The 15,903-nt window shown below is 37.6% G+C and overlaps 1 protein-coding gene across 10 annotated transcripts in view; it reads right to left on the bottom strand.

Moving 5' to 3' along the window:
- LOC5564303 (myotubularin-related protein 3) overlaps positions 1-15,903 on the bottom strand; it is a 105,030-nt gene that overhangs the window by 27,636 nt on the left and 61,491 nt on the right. For 6 of the 10 annotated variants that reach the window (XM_021854911.1, XM_021854912.1, XM_021854916.1 and 3 more), the window contains one exon: positions 53-176. In XM_021854911.1, the coding sequence (XP_021710603.1) occupies positions 53-173 (121 nt within the window). In that variant the 5' untranslated portion in view covers positions 174-176. Of the gene's footprint in view, positions 1-52; positions 177-970; positions 1,234-15,903 lie in introns of those variants that run through there. The other 4 variants (XM_021854909.1, XM_021854915.1, XM_001648625.2 and 1 more) reach the window with 2 other exon arrangements.

Below are 15,903 nucleotides of genomic sequence, written 5' to 3'. Positions count from 1 at the left end.
TTATCAATATTGATGGATAACAAGAAAAAGATTGGGGAATGAGAGTACTTACATTCGTTGAACCGGACGGTGAGCTTTTCTTCCTCCTTCTCGAGCACTGGTTTGGGGAAAAGCTCAGCCGCCTTCACCATACACATCGATGATTGAGGTGATCCATCGCCTGAGCCTTCCATGTTCTGAAAATAATGCAAAAATTAAACAATCGATCAGTTCATTACCCTTTTAAGTGTGAAATAAGAAGCGATTATGCCAGTAACGTCAATCAAAGTCAATTGAAAGTGCAATCGAGTTGTGTAATCTAATTACTAATCAACGTAGCGCACACATTATGCTTAAGTGTCAATAGGCAAACACAATCTACTGATCCGTGCTGCTAAATAACTATTGCCGTTAGTTCACTGATAGAGAATTCAGCAAACAAGCCGGCTTAGTGGGCATCCACTTAAGCGAGAAAATTTCCACACGTCCTAGTAAGGAACCGCGATAAGAACCCAGAATCGATGTGCTAGGACTTGAACATCTGTTGTGTTCTCTGACCCCTGGTAGAGAGGCGATCCCCCTTCAGATCATCAATTGAGGGTAATTTGTTTGCGTTGGTAATAAACAGAGTCACGTTTGAATAGGCCGGCCTGTGATCGCCTGAAGCAAGTCACGTACACACGCACCGCCCTATCTTCTTGCGAGAGTACATTGGCTATTCTCAGCTGAGGCGTGTTGTTACCAAGTGCATTATGCGTGCATTCAAGATTAGAGCACTACTTTTATTTGCTGGCGGTAATCGTCCGGTGACGCATGGCAACTAAAGCTGACAAGATTAAATAGACACTTCTCGACTGATGGGAGCCTTTGTCAAACAAAGTAGTTAGCAAATTTCCCAGCATGGTACCGGTGACAGGTAAAATTCTAGCGTATCACTGTTGCATGCCTCACTGTCTCAAAACTACTTATAGGCCCAAAATTCGATAATTACTTTTTTCTGAGCATTGGTCTTGCGGCGCCCATCGTTGCCACTGTTGGAACTGGAAAGTAGCAGAAAACGAAGTCCCATTCCTTGTTTTGCAAAACTTGAGTCTCTTATCACTTGCTATTGAACAATGAGTGTCAAAACACAGTCACTAACAGAACTTGTATTAACCCGATTTGTAACACGATTCCGCTTAGCTTTCAAAACGAGAGATTTGAATTCAGATGCGATTCCTTCGAGAGTTGTAACGCGTTTGAGCTTGGATGCGGTCGTACGGGTAGTACTAATAGCTTTATCAGCCTAGAGGCTAGTCGGTAGCATTTGAGGCGGATGAAAGGCACAGGACTCAGAGTTGGACAGGGAGAGAGTGGCAAGCAGGCAGCTGCAATAAAATATTCTAATTTCCTATGGCGGCGTTGGGTACGTGGCGATGGCTGTAGGCTGCAAGAGGAGCAGTAAACAATAATTCTCTCTCTCCGCTCGTCATCTAATGCGGAGGTGGCGTGGCACATCAGTCTGAGTCGGTCGGGTGCAACGTGAGAGTTGTCGGATTATCAAATTACTAGAAGGTATTAACTGGAACGAATGCTTGCTTTTGGGACAATGACTTCGAGAAATGGAGACATTAGTCAATGAGAAATCAATGTCCAGAAAATCTACACAAACTTGAAAGTGACTAATATAGCCTACAGAAAAAGTAGCCAATTATCTTAAAGCCAAATCTTAAAGTTAGTCAAACAAATTCAAGAAGGTTCTTATGTTCGATTACATATAGAGTAAGGTGGGGCAAAAGTTCGAACTTAGTGGTATAATCAAAATTTTCAGGAAAACAATAGCAGTTGAAACAAACAAATACCATACAGTGAACCTTCAATATATTGGCTATAATTTTGTTGAACAAACTTGTGCCAAAATATTTACCCATTTTTAGTTATAACAGTTTCAAAATTGATTGTCTTATACAAACTTTTGCCCCACCGGTGGGGCAAGAGTTTGAATCTAAGCTAAATTTGAAGATAATATGTTGATTTTGAGCAATTTGCAAATTTTTCCGTGAGTTTATACATGGGTCGAACTTTTGCCCCGCTGATTCGAACTTTTACCCCACTATGGGTCAAAAATTGTTTCCAAGCATTTATGCAAAAACTAATACACATCAACACATTCTTATGATAGACCAAGAAACGCCCTTACATAAAATATTGAAAAAGATTTGATCTTCAATTGGTTCCATGCAACGAAAGTTTGACCAAAAATTACAATATTCACGTCGAAAAACAACAAATAGCCATAACTTTTCCAAATCTCAATCGATTCTTATGATATTTGGAGTGAAAGTCTCTTACTTCAATAGCATTCGAACCACCATGACATTTATAAGTTTTGTTTTAAATTGAGCTAGAAATCTTAAAAAGAAACTCTTACCCCACTCGAACTTTTGCCCCACTTTACTCTACAGTACATAGCTTTGAATTTCTTGTTTAATGATTAGCCTAAGGAAAGACATGTTTATGTTCAATTTCAATTTAGAGATTGATAAATGACACTGTCATTGGCAGTTGGTTACATTTATCACTTACATTATAAAGTAATTATAGACAGTAGCCTATACAAAGTGTTTGTACTTCACCCTAAAAATAGAAACTTCAACGACCACATGCTTCAAAAAGGAAACCAAAAAGAGACTGAAAGGATTCCAATCTGCAGGGCTCGTATCGTCTAAGTGCCCATAAAATAGGAACTTTACCTTGAAAATAAGGACACAAAAGTTATCGAACAGGAACAAATGGTCGGCGTTAAGTCAGAGTGAACCAATTGACATTTTGGATATTTTGAGAGAAATTGGCTTAAAGTCTAACACTTTTTAATTTTTTAACTTGTCAAAATATTGGTTCAATATTTCTACACATCTTTGTGTTGCTTTTAAACAATGTAATGTAAAGTGATAATCATGATAAAAAAACATAACCCAAACCTCTAATAGAACGACTATGGTACTGTGTGTACTTGTTCCACTCTGACTGAACTGAAGACCACCGTTAGTGATTTAGTTCACTCTGACTGAACAATTTGTAGGTAAACAACAATCATTTTATGCTTGCATGGTCAAACTGGGTTGATATCTCTAAGACAAACAGATTATCAACATCCTTCAACATAAGTATCGTAAATTATTCAATAATCCATATCTTCAATCCCAAAATCAGTGGCATTACGATAGCTTGAAAATTAAAGTTTTGCAGGGTCAGGGCATTGAAGACCAGAAATATTCAAAAATGCGTTCAGTCAGAGCGGACCATGTGAAAATCTTGAATGCTAGTAAAAATATACTGGTCCAATAAGCTGGTTCTAGGACGTTCGATACAGAACTACCAAAACTTCTATCGGACTCTGAAAATGACTCAAAAAATGTAATAATCAATCAGTTTATAGCTTTTTGACACTTGGTCCGCTGTGTCTGCACAGAAATTGTAGCAATGTCTTACCACCCACCCAAACATGGTAAATGGCCAAAAATCAAAATCAAATGCATCGAATAAAGTAATATTTATACATTTCTATTGATGGATAAGAAGATAAATCATTCGATTTAAAGAAATCTAATATATCACTTGAAATGGCTTTCATTTCCTCGCATTCCTCAGCGCACCGATAATTTTCGCTGTTCTGGTAATAAGCACTTGTTCCACTCTGACTGCACACTTTTATGGATTTTTATTGATCATCCATACTGCCCATAACCGCATATTTGAAACATTCGACAAGAGTAGGCATGGAGTAAATGGAATAACAAGTGTGCATTTTATGGCAGTATGGGAGGAAACTAAAATTTCTAAAAATTACCAGGAACTTAAAAGTGCTTATTTGAGGCTAATATTTTGTACAACTCATATCGCATACTAGGTGATTTGTCAGAAAATAATTCTGATAGAAATTTCATTGCTATCACATTGAGACAAAACAACTTGGTATTTTTTTTAATTTTCTAGAACAATCTCACAGATTTCAGTAAGTTGATCGGAAGTATTTGTCATTTGATGACTCTCCATGGTATTAACTCCATTTTGTCAAAAATGTCGAATGTGACTGTTTTGCAGTTATGGGCAGCATAGTAAATTAGTTACTTATTTCTCGCAGTTTACAACGTTCCTCAAATCTGATCGAAGTGTAATGGAGGTAAGGTAATTTCGCATCTATTGAAAGAATAATCCAATTTTCTCTAGTTTTGTACTTGGTTCACTCTGACTTAACGCCGACCAAATAAGAAACCGAAACGAGACCGAACGGGAACCAAAACAAAGGCCATACAGAAACTGAAAATTTTCATAAAATCTGACCAGTATTCTATGAACATTTTTTAATTATAACTATTGGCGCTCGTATTACTGTATGCATTTTTTCAAGATTTTTGATTCTTGCATTGCATCAGAAGCTAATGCAGGTATTTGTCCAAAGAATCCATTTATTGATTCTTCAAATGTCTTCTTAAGGAATTTGTTCAATATATCCTAAGAATTCAACTAGATTTTTTTCAAAAATAACGCCCGAAATTACTCCATGAACTCGTTCATGAATTTCTTCAGGAATTCCCCCAAAAAATTCTTTTGAAAATTTTCCAAGAAAATAATGGAGATTATCCTGTGGCCCGCCTAGGAAGCAGTGTTACGATAGACGGGGATACCTTCGAGGTGGTGGACGAGTTCGTCTACCTCGGATCCTTGTTGACGGCTGACAACAATGTTAGTCGGGAAATACGAAGGCGCATCATCAGCGGAAGTCGTGCCTACTATGGGCTCCAGAAGAAACTGCGGTCAAGAAAGATTCACCCCCGCACCAAATGCACGATGTACAAAACGCTCATAAGACCGGTAGTCCTCTATGGGCATGAGGCGTGGACTATGCTCGAGGAGGACTTGCAAGCTCTTGGGGTTTTCGAACGCCGAGTGCTAAGGACGATCTTCGGCGGCGTGCAGGAGAACGGCGTGTGGCGGCGAAGGATGAACCACGAGCTCGCTCAACTCTACGGCGAACCCAGTATCGTGAAGGTAGCTAAAGCTGGAAGGATACGCTGGGCAGGGCATGTTGCAAGAATGCCGGACAACAACCCTGTAAAGATGGTGTTCGCCACGAATCCGGTCGGAACAAGAAGGCGTGGGGCGCAGCGAGCTAGGTGGATTGACCAGGTACACCAGGACCTGGAGAGCGTGGGTCACAGTCGAGGATGGAGAGAAGCGGCCATGAACCGAGGGAATTGGCGAAATATTGTTGGCGAGGCTTTATCAAGATAATTGATGTAAAGCCAAATAAAGAAAGAAGAATCCTGTGATTTAAAAAAAGTTTAAAATGAGATCAGGCAAATTGGCCTACTATTTCTTCAGTTTGGTGCCTTCGACAATATGTGTTGGGGCTACAGTATCTATATACCGACCGTTTTGCTTGTCCCAGGCTTCGGGACAAAAATTGATACTTGTCCCGTGAAAACACGGATTTTTTCAGATTTTCAATAAAACGGTTACATATTTTTGTTGAAATAAAAGTAAAATTTCACAATACACTGTTTTTATAATGAAATATAGAAATAAAAATAAAATAATTACATCATATTTTATTTCAAATTCGACTTTATTGATTGATGAAGTAATAAAAAGAGGCTAGCTTTAATAATTACAGCTTTGCTGGTGTTTTCTTTCAATTCTCTATACAGTTAACTCTTCCTTACTCGATGTTCCGTATCTCGATATCGAGTTAGAGAACCATAGTAAAAGTTGGTTTTCATGGCCAACTCGATGGTCCCTTGGACCGCAGTTGCACTGGGTTTGTGTTATGTAACTTGATACCTCCCTAACTCGATAGTCCCTTCAATATCCGGTGTCCCGAAAACGAATCGCAAGATGATTGGGCTTTCCGAAGCACTGCCAAGCAAAAAGCGCTAAACGAAAAACAAAAACAAACTCTCGGCGTCCCGATAATGAACCGTCTTGCTTGGACTTCCCAAAGCACTGCCCAGCAAAATGCAAGAAAACGGAAAACAAACTTCTCGGCATTCCAAAAACGAATCGTCTTGCTTGGGCTTTCCGAAGCACTGCCTCTAAAAATGTACCAGTGATTTTTCCGACGATGTTTCAAGTATTTTCTTCAAGTTTCAAGAGGTATTGTTACCGATATTTTATTCTGAGAGACATACTCTGGCAGGGCGGGATCTGTTAATTTAAATTGCAGATTTTTGCATTTCGTGATTAATAGATTTTCTTACGGGTTCTTCAAAATACGCATTATTAGAACTATTACAAAAAAACAGAACCATTCTGAAGGTATCTTTGACAAAAGCCCTTGAGAAATAGCTAATGCATTCCTGCAGAGAAAAATTTGTGCACAAGTAACTTCGAAACCATTATAGTCTTGGACAGGCATAGCAGGATTCGTTCTCCTTTGATTTCCTAGCTACGGAGCGGAGAAAAACAGCACATCTATATCGGTCTAAGATCAGCAATGTTTTGCAAGTTGTAACAAGCTTTATCAATAACAGCAGCGAACGAGAGCCTCAAAGAGAGAGCGATAATAAAACTAATAATTTCTCGCGCTTATTTACCATTAGGGGTAGGCGTTTTGTTTTACAAGCGTGATAAACAATCCCAAAACATCCAAAAGCAATACTGTCCTCCAGGTTTGAAGCTGGTTAAGATAGATTTTATCATGCACCCAGATCTTATCAGAGCTGTAGCAGTAGAGGATAAACTGCTGCAGATCATGGTTGTTAATGTTACAGAGAGCGATAAGTGATAGACACTCTCGATTTTCTCAGTATTCAATCCCTGGTCTTGGAGGATTTCCTAGATAAAATGCTAGAATTATTGCTGGAAAAACTACCAAACGACATCCTGAAATCAGTCTCAAGATTAGCTATAAAAAAATCTTAGGGTCTCTTAAGATTTTTAGTAAAAATCTTAGGATGAAATGAAGAAACCGATGGAATAACTTCTGAAGGAAATCGTGCGATAATTTTCTTAACAATATCTGTGAAAATTACTGGAGGAATTAGGGTTCGACTGCTGGAGGATTTCCTGGATGAAATTTTTGGGGAATTCTATAAGGAAAATGCTAAGTTTGTACAAATAACTGAAAGAATTGCTGGAGGAATCCCTAGATATGTCCCTGAATGTGGTTCTGAGGAATTTCCGAAAGAATCCTTGAGGAATCTGTGGAAGGATTCCTGAAGAGCCAATGGAGGAGTCGTACAGATATCTCTGAAACATCTTAGATATCAATCAGGATTCTGTGCAATTATTCTTTCACAAATTATTCTAGAAATTTAATCTTGACTGGTCACTGTTTTTTATGAGTTTCTATGAAATTCGAGAAACCTTCATTGCCCTAATGAAGTTTAAGATCTCCTGCTTAAATGGGAAATACTGGCCACTATTGGAGGTACTCTTTGCCTCCTCACTTTAATCGAAAAAACTGGATTCTTCTTTCTGGCGTTACGTCACAACAGGAACAGAGCTAGCATCTAAGCTTAGTGTTCCTATGATTATTTCCACAGTTTTTAACAGAGAGCTTTCTTTGCGATTGACCATTTTTGCAAGTTTATGTCGTGTAGCAGGTACGAAGATACTTTATGCCCTGGGAAATTGATGAAATGTCCTTTAAAAAAAGATCCTAGACCGGTGGGATTTGAACCCACTACCCTCAACTTGGTCTTGCTTAATAGCTGCGTGTTTATCGCTACAGCTATCTGAGCTTGGATTGCTGTTCGGAATTTATCTAAAGCATCGAACTGATTGCTGATTGAAAAACATCGTGGGATCAACAAATATAACAAGTAACACTGTTTTATTATATCCATCAACAGAATAAATTTGTGTACGCACAGCATGAGAGTAAGATGCGTAGGTAAAACTTTCTTCGTTCAAGTTTCTTCTTGGTATTCATTGCTGCCTCGTGGAACAATGAAGTACCATTAAAAATGCATAAGTCTAATCTTTTTCTAATAAAACGACAAAAAATGGCTCCTCTTCATCCACTCTAAACCCGCGTTATCAACCAAAACAAAACCGTGGCCACGAGCTTTATCTCAAAATAGCATCGTAAATTTCGGGCAGCAGCGTGTTGACTTTGATCCCCGCAAAATATTTGTTTTTATTCCGCGAGTCACCATCGTTCCCATCGCCGCTGAGAACGCGAGAGGATTATCGAGGGAAAACTGTTTCATCTTAGCTGTGCGCCATCGCTGCTGCCGTCATTATCAATCAATATTTACTAAACAACGAAGGACTATCAGGAAAGCGAGCAGCACGGAAGCATCGCTATCAAATTTGGCAATTTATGTTACGAAATTGCGCAGTTTCACGGCTCCGAATTCAGATACTTGTCGGGGATTTTGGACGCAAAATGTCCGACAAACTTCCAATCCTAGTAATCCCATTCACAGATTAAGGTGGCGCTTCTCGGTAGACCATGAAGGACACACGCTAGTAATCAGCCACGTTCGGTTAATATTTTTACAAGCATTTCACGGTTCATGAATGGGAAGAGCGGCTTTGCGATGCGATGATTAGGAATTCTACGTAAAATGCACCGTGCAATATGAGGGAAAACAAATTACTCACTCACGTACGCTCGCCACAAACACACCGTAAATCTGCTCGGAGGAAATTACAGGTCAATATTTAATTACGTGGGAGTAATCATTTGTATGACTACATTCACCCCATATATCGTTGTTATCCTTTGATAACGCAAATGGCGCAATTTACTGCACTTTGATACAACGAAGATGGAAGATGGAATGCGACGCGTTTTTATCATAGTGTAGTGTCATTTCAGTTTCATTCTGCAACAAGCTGTCGAGATAGGGCGTTTTCCTGTTATCTTGTACGACCCCACTTAAATTGGATTCTATTGCCGTGCGGAAAATTCAATTCCTCTACAATGTTGCAGGATGGAAGCTTTCGTTGTACAGTTATTGGAGCCGTAAAACTTCACAGAAGGCTCATGCTGGCTGTAACTTAACAATTACCGAATTGTATTTATTCGATTGATTCGCTCGTTCAGGCACTTGCCTAAAGCAAATGAACACACATTAGAGTCATGAAATGCCGAGTGTATTTGAACAGAACGGGCTTATTTAAAGATGATGCATTCGCTGAAAATGATTCACCGTTCAGATGGTCCTCGATTAATGAATCAATTTATTGAATTTCAGAAAGTAACAACACTCTTAAAAATAATGGAAATTACTGTGGACGTAATTCATAGTATGACTGAATGGCACATGATGTAAATGATAGAATGACACAAAAATGTGTCCTTGAAGATGTATTGAACAACAAATGTAATTTTACACGTTGAAGGACACGAAAACGATGTCACTATGATCGGCATTTCCCGAATATGGTATTTGAAATATGACATAAATTCACGTCATTCGACTCGCTTCTTTTATGTGCATCCAAAAGACGTAAAATAACATGATTTTTTCGGAGTGTGAATGAATGATTACATTGTTTTTATCAATGTATTCTTAGAATTTTTATGAGTATTAAATTATGAAATATCACTAAATTGAAAAATACATACAAAAACACTAGAATTCAAAGCTCCTGAATGGAACCCGGTGGGGTTTAAGCGTAATCCCTCCCAGAACTTCCTACCCCTTTCTTTCCCACGACTTTGATGGGCTATTTCTAGCGTTAGCTTAGTTACGGTTAACTTCGTAGATTCGATACTAGCAATATTCATGTTTCTTTTTGATAATCTCATTTAGACTGCTTTCCAGAAAGGTTGGGGAGGAGTAAACCTTGATTCAATCTTAAACAAGACAACTAAAAGCATTAATATCGCTGTTCCCGGCCACGCACAGAAAAAAAAATCTGAATGTTAACCAAAGCGGAATTCATCAAATCGCAGAAAATAGCTTATCGTAATCATACATCGAGCGTAAAAATGTCATGCACACGCTTATCTCTTCATATATAATTTAAAATTACAGCATTTCCCTTGAGTTTACTTCAACCTCTATGAGGCGCTTCGAAATTTTAGCAAGAATAATCTTAATTTTACACGATTTTCGTGTGATGACGATGCATCGGTGCGAGCTCCACGGCAGCTGTCAGCCATCTTTGAAAGGTGGTTGCTCCACCTTGTTATTTTTTGCGTTCCTTGATCATTATCTGATTCAGGCATCACGCGACGTGATTGAAATTTACACGATGATTAAATTTCACATTCACAATCAAATCAAAGCATGTAAATTTCAATATAAGCAGAATTTTATGCTATCTATGGCATTCCCTTCATGTGCATTAGATATAGCAGAAATTTACAATAATAATTAATACTGTGCGTCCATTTATACCGTAACTGGGATTAGGGGAAGGAAATGTTGATGTAGCACTTACTTAGCGAGAGGCCACCGACTCAGCGACGCCCGCATAAGTGCTACGGAAGTGGTAAAGTTAGCGATGCCAAAGCATTGTTATTTAAGTTTTTTTTTTGAAATTTAATCGTTTGAATGCCGTTCGCATTAGTGTTTTTTGTAATGCTTATTTACAATCCAATAATAAGAATCTTTTATGTAAGGTTTTCCGCCCATAAACAAATAAATAGGAGAACCGATCTTCCAGGGTCATCGGATCAACAAAAAAATGTATAACAACGAAGAACAAAAAAAATAAAATGCTTTGAACACGACCGAAGTTTTAGTGTTATATCATAGGTAGAGGCATTTTTATCAAAAGTGCTTAACCCTCTAATACCCAATCCCGCCTATAGACACAGTTATTAGTTGACTGTTGTATTAATCTGCTAGGTACGGAATCATATACTAGTAACTCTTGTTCAGTTAGTAAATCTTCTAGCTGTTAAGTGGAATATTTTAATGAAAGGTTATTTAGTACTACAGTGGGATTCCATTTTTGGCACCCCCGAATTTGGAAACAAAATGGATTCGTTTTTGGTAACATTTTTCAATACAATGAACATTTGAGTTTTTGTAAATATAATCATGTTTCTTGATTTCGTCGTATGAATAACAGCTAAGTTTCATCCCGATCGAATCCCGTAGCACCATCTTATTGATATCCTTTACGGATTCTCCCAACTATTAGGGTTCCCATACACAGTTTTCCACTACGACATGATCGTGTATTCGCAAACTTCCATGAAACCATCGATATCTATGTGTATCTCTACTGGATTTTCAGTACCTTTTTTCCAGGCATTCACACTGAGTGACGAGCTTACTTAAGTCTGCCGATTGTTAAACAATTAAAAGAAAACACTGCTTTACAGATTTTGTAAAGTTTGTCTATAGAAAACACAAGCACTTACATTTAAAAGCTGCTTTCAAGGCCACGATTTTCAATTATGAATTAATCTGATATTCTGATCTCCGAATGGCTATTCCAGATCATGTTTTCCGAGGGTCTATGATTGACTAAAATCATTTTTCAGTGTAATCTCAACAATATGGGTTTTGAACATCTGGAAATTGTCTCAAGAGTTTCTTTATGGACCATAAAGGCTACCATAGGAACTGAACCTGGATTGGCGGGTTCTTCATGGGGTTATGGTTGATCACACATATGAATATCAATCTATGGAGTTATCTAGATTTTTTTCATGATCTTCAAGAAGTGTCAGATATTATGAATGAGTTCCCCAAGGGGTCATGGTTTTGATCTAGAAGTAGCTATCTGAAAGTAGAAAGTAGAGCCTGGAGCCCTGAAGAAAAAAAGTCTCATAAAATCATGAGTGTCTCGGAGTTAGTTACCGTGATGAACCAATACCCGGACGCTTAAGACGATACAAATATTCGAACTCATATTTAAGTATGTTTTGTTAGAATTTCCCTGAACATATATTGTTCAACACATTTTTACATACCAAAACTTAATGAAAGTGATGAAATTTCCTGTATTAAACATGATTTTTACAAGAAAATTTTAAAAATATTGGAGCATACACACTCTTAAAAAATCATGTGATTTTACATGTCCTTCATGTCTTTTGGATGCACATAAAAGAAGCGAGACGAATGCCTTAAATTTGTGTCGAATTCTAAATACGTTAATATCTGATTCAAGAAATGTCAATCACAGTTCCATCGTTTGTGCCCTTCATCATGTAAAATTATATTTTATGTTCAACACATCTTCAAGGACAAACTCGTTCCATCACTTACGTCATGCGTCATTCAGTCATAACGAGAATTACATCCACAGTAATTTTCATTATTTTTAAGAGTGTACCTAATCTTTAAATCCGGACACCGGATGCAAAAGATGTTTTTAAATACGGACACTGTGGGATTGAAATCTGGACATCCATGTTAAAACATGAAACTTTTCATATCGCTTATGAAAACCATGTTAAACTCAATGAAATATCAACCTACAATCAAATCTATGTAAATGAAATACTTTACCATGTTGCAAATAAATGCAAGTAGGTAATTGTAATGTTTTGGTTACCTGAACTAGGGCATGTATAGCTCGAACTGAAGTACATGCGGCTTGAGTGTTAATAATGAAAGATATACGCGATTTATCTTGCATTTAATCGAACCCTGATTACTCACATCATGATGACTTATTTTTCAAGTCTTCTCTTTTTTGTTTATTTAAAAAATTCTTTAACTAGTAAAAACACGCCTTCTGAATGACGTCCGGATTTAAAACCACTGACTCGTAATCCCGGACAGCCTATTTGCACACCGTAAAATACATATTCATATATCTTCAACCTCATTGATACCGAACATTGAAAAAAGCTTTATGTAAACTATAATGTTCAAAACACTGCATAAAAAATGTTTCACACGTATTTTTTCAACAAAACGTTGATCGTGCTTTGGCTTGTGCATCCATAGAATTTTTAACTTCACTTTGCATAGACCGCAACGAATGACGTCCAACAGAAAGAGCTAGTTTATTATTATTATTACCGATTTGGCAGTGGTAACTAGATTTTAAATAATAGTCAATTCAATGATCTACAGTATTAGAAGTAAAGAATAAAAATAAAATTGAAATATACAGTTAAACCTCCATGCGTCGATGTTCCATGACTCGATATCGACTCATGGAACCATACTAGAAACAAAATTTCATGGTTACTAAGATGGACCCTTGAAACAGCTTTCAAAAGGATTGCTGTTCCATGACTCGATATTTTCATGAGTCGATGGTCCCTTCAATATCGACTCATGGAGGTTTCACTGTATAAGCATTCAAATCTAGCTTAAATTCATATATATTATTAGAGTGTCCGGATATTGGTACCGTCCGGATTTTGATTCATCACGGTTTTTCAAACCATGTGGGCTCACTAAAAATTTGTTGAAATGTTCCTTCAGTCCCATCATCAATACTGGTGAAAATTCCACTAGAAATTAAGATACGTCCTTTTTGATGCACAGTTTAACCTAAGGAAAAAACGGTTCTTGAACAAACAATTAGGAGAGACGTGAAAAAAATAGAACCATATAAAATGGTCAACTTCAGAGAGCTATATCTCCGCCGTTTCTCAACTGATTATTTTATTTTTTCCTCAATTTTCAAAAACTATTGTAAAAGTTGTGTGAAAACTATTGGTTAAAAAGTTACAGTTAGGGTGCCGGTACCAATGGCTGTAATGTACCAGTAGATTGAACCATGGAATAAAACGTACATTTTCCGATAAAAATGACATGTGTTATTTTTGGTAGATAGATCCTCTAGTTTAATCGATTTGCCAAATTTCAGCTTTTTATTTTATCAAAAAGTCATATAAATAATTAAGTTAACGCAAAAAAATGCTCCCTTGCACCAATAGTTGCCGTCGTGTTCCAGTAGTGGATCAACGGATGGAAGCAGTTTTTAAAATGGATGTATAAAAATGAAGGAAAGTCCCAGAGATGATCTTTATGCTTCATTCGAAAGATATTAGTTGCTGTTCCGAGGGAAAATGTTAATCCTATTCTATTCTATTCTATTCTAAGTGCTTGCACAGCCAATATTGAAAAGCATCCTGGAAATACCGAAATTCCATCCAGTATTTTCTTGTCAGCATTAATATTTGTAGCATATCAATGATTTGATACAAATATTAAAATGGCCAGGCCCACTGTGCAGACTTGTGGTTTGAAGGTAATTTAAAAAAAATCTGGCGATCAGATTATTCACTAATGAATAACATGATAGACGGAATATTTTTTAAATATTGTGATGGAAGGAACGGGGACAACCGTACCAACCGTTCCATTCAGGGAGATCGGGTAAAATCGTTGGGAGTGGCGTTGCTAAGAAAGTTAATGCGCACTCCATTGTTGTTTATGGTTCTTTTCCAAGGATGGGACACAGGTATTTCTTCCGTATGTCCTGGCTATGAAGCCTAGGCTTAAGCGCCCTTACTCGCTCTCTGAAACGAGAAGAAAAGTTACTCTGACCTCCCTCCCGACCGAAATCTATAATGTATGTATCCTGAATAAATGAAACCCTTTCATGTATTGTGTTGAAAATAAAAAAAAAAATGTATGTACAAATCATCAGAGTGGCATTTTGGACCACTCTCCCCTATTCGTTTTGAAGTGCAAACAACTAAAAAAATTAGAACAATCTCACCAAATTCATCGATGGCCGGTGTAGCTGTCATAAGCATGTAAGCTTCCATCTACTTCCATCCCCAATCCCGCGAGAAAATGGTCACGATCGAGTATACGTCAGGTGCACATTTTTACACTTTTACCAAAACACATTGTTTTTGCATTGTGTGGCTTTTGAACTACTTTTTTATTTTGTCTTATTTTACAAGACAAAGCCTTGTTTCGGCAGGAATTATTTAAAGCACAAGCTAAATCGCGGAAAACTCCCAATGCAAGAACGCAGAATCACACTTATCACAAACGAATGATAAACTTTAAACGGGTGGCGTAGGGCCGGCCGGACCATCAGCGAAATCACGTAACAATCTTAAACGCGGAACAACACATACTGTCTTTAAAATGAATCTCCGCGAAGAAAAACACTTTTATTACTTCAAATTACATTTTTCCATAGAATATCGACAAGTGGCTTAGCACCATCAGCCGATCCGAAAAAAAAAACGCAGAACGAAGTAAACGTGACTGAAAACTCCCGAGGGAAAATGTTAATCCTATGTAAAAAATTACCATTTTGTTTAAAATTCCTTGTATCATTCCCGAACGTCTACTACTGGAGCACTAGCGCAACTACTGGAACACGTGTAACAATAGTGGCTCAAGCAGTTTTATGTTAAAAAAAATAGTTTTATCACTCTTTTTATATTTATTCCATATAGGGTTTGTTCTGTTGGGGTAGTGCTTTGTGAAGCCCAAGCAGGACAGTTCGGTTTTGCGTCGTCCGATTGATTTTGGTGACGGATTCGCGCGTTTTTGTTGCCGTAGAATTTTTTTCCCCGTTTTGGAGCGTCTTGCTGGGTAGTGCTTCGTGAAGCCCAAGCAGGACAGTTCGGTTTTGCGTCGTCCGATTGATTTTGCTGACGGATTCGCGCGTGTTTTCGTCGCCGGAGATTTTTTTTTTCACCTGTTTTGGAGCGTCTTGCTGGGTACGTATTTGGGAAGGCCCAAGCAAGACGGTTTATTTTCGGGACGCCAAGAAGTTTTGCTGTCAGTGTCAGTTTTGTGTTCAGTCGAGAATGGATTACCAACTGGTGGGTTCGTTTCATGCTTATGATAACACATATTTTCTTGAAAGCGTAACTTTTATGTAATATTAAAACAAACTTTGTATGGTTCGTCACTATATGTGTCGGCATTATGCTTTTTTCTTATACAATTTGAATATACACATATTTTTCTCTTTTTGACATTATTAAAAATTATTTATTAAAAAAATCTTTTGAATTGTTCGACATTGTGAATGTTGACGTATTTTCTAAAACTTCTACCATATCGAGACAAAATGCACAGTAATACTCAT

This window comes from Aedes aegypti, chromosome 3 (genome assembly GCF_002204515.2).
Source record: "Aedes aegypti strain LVP_AGWG chromosome 3, AaegL5.0 Primary Assembly, whole genome shotgun sequence".
Lineage (NCBI taxonomy): Eukaryota > Metazoa > Arthropoda > Insecta > Diptera > Culicidae > Aedes > Aedes aegypti.
Note: the sequence above shows the minus strand (reverse complement) of the source record. Positions and strands in the feature narration are given on the sequence as shown.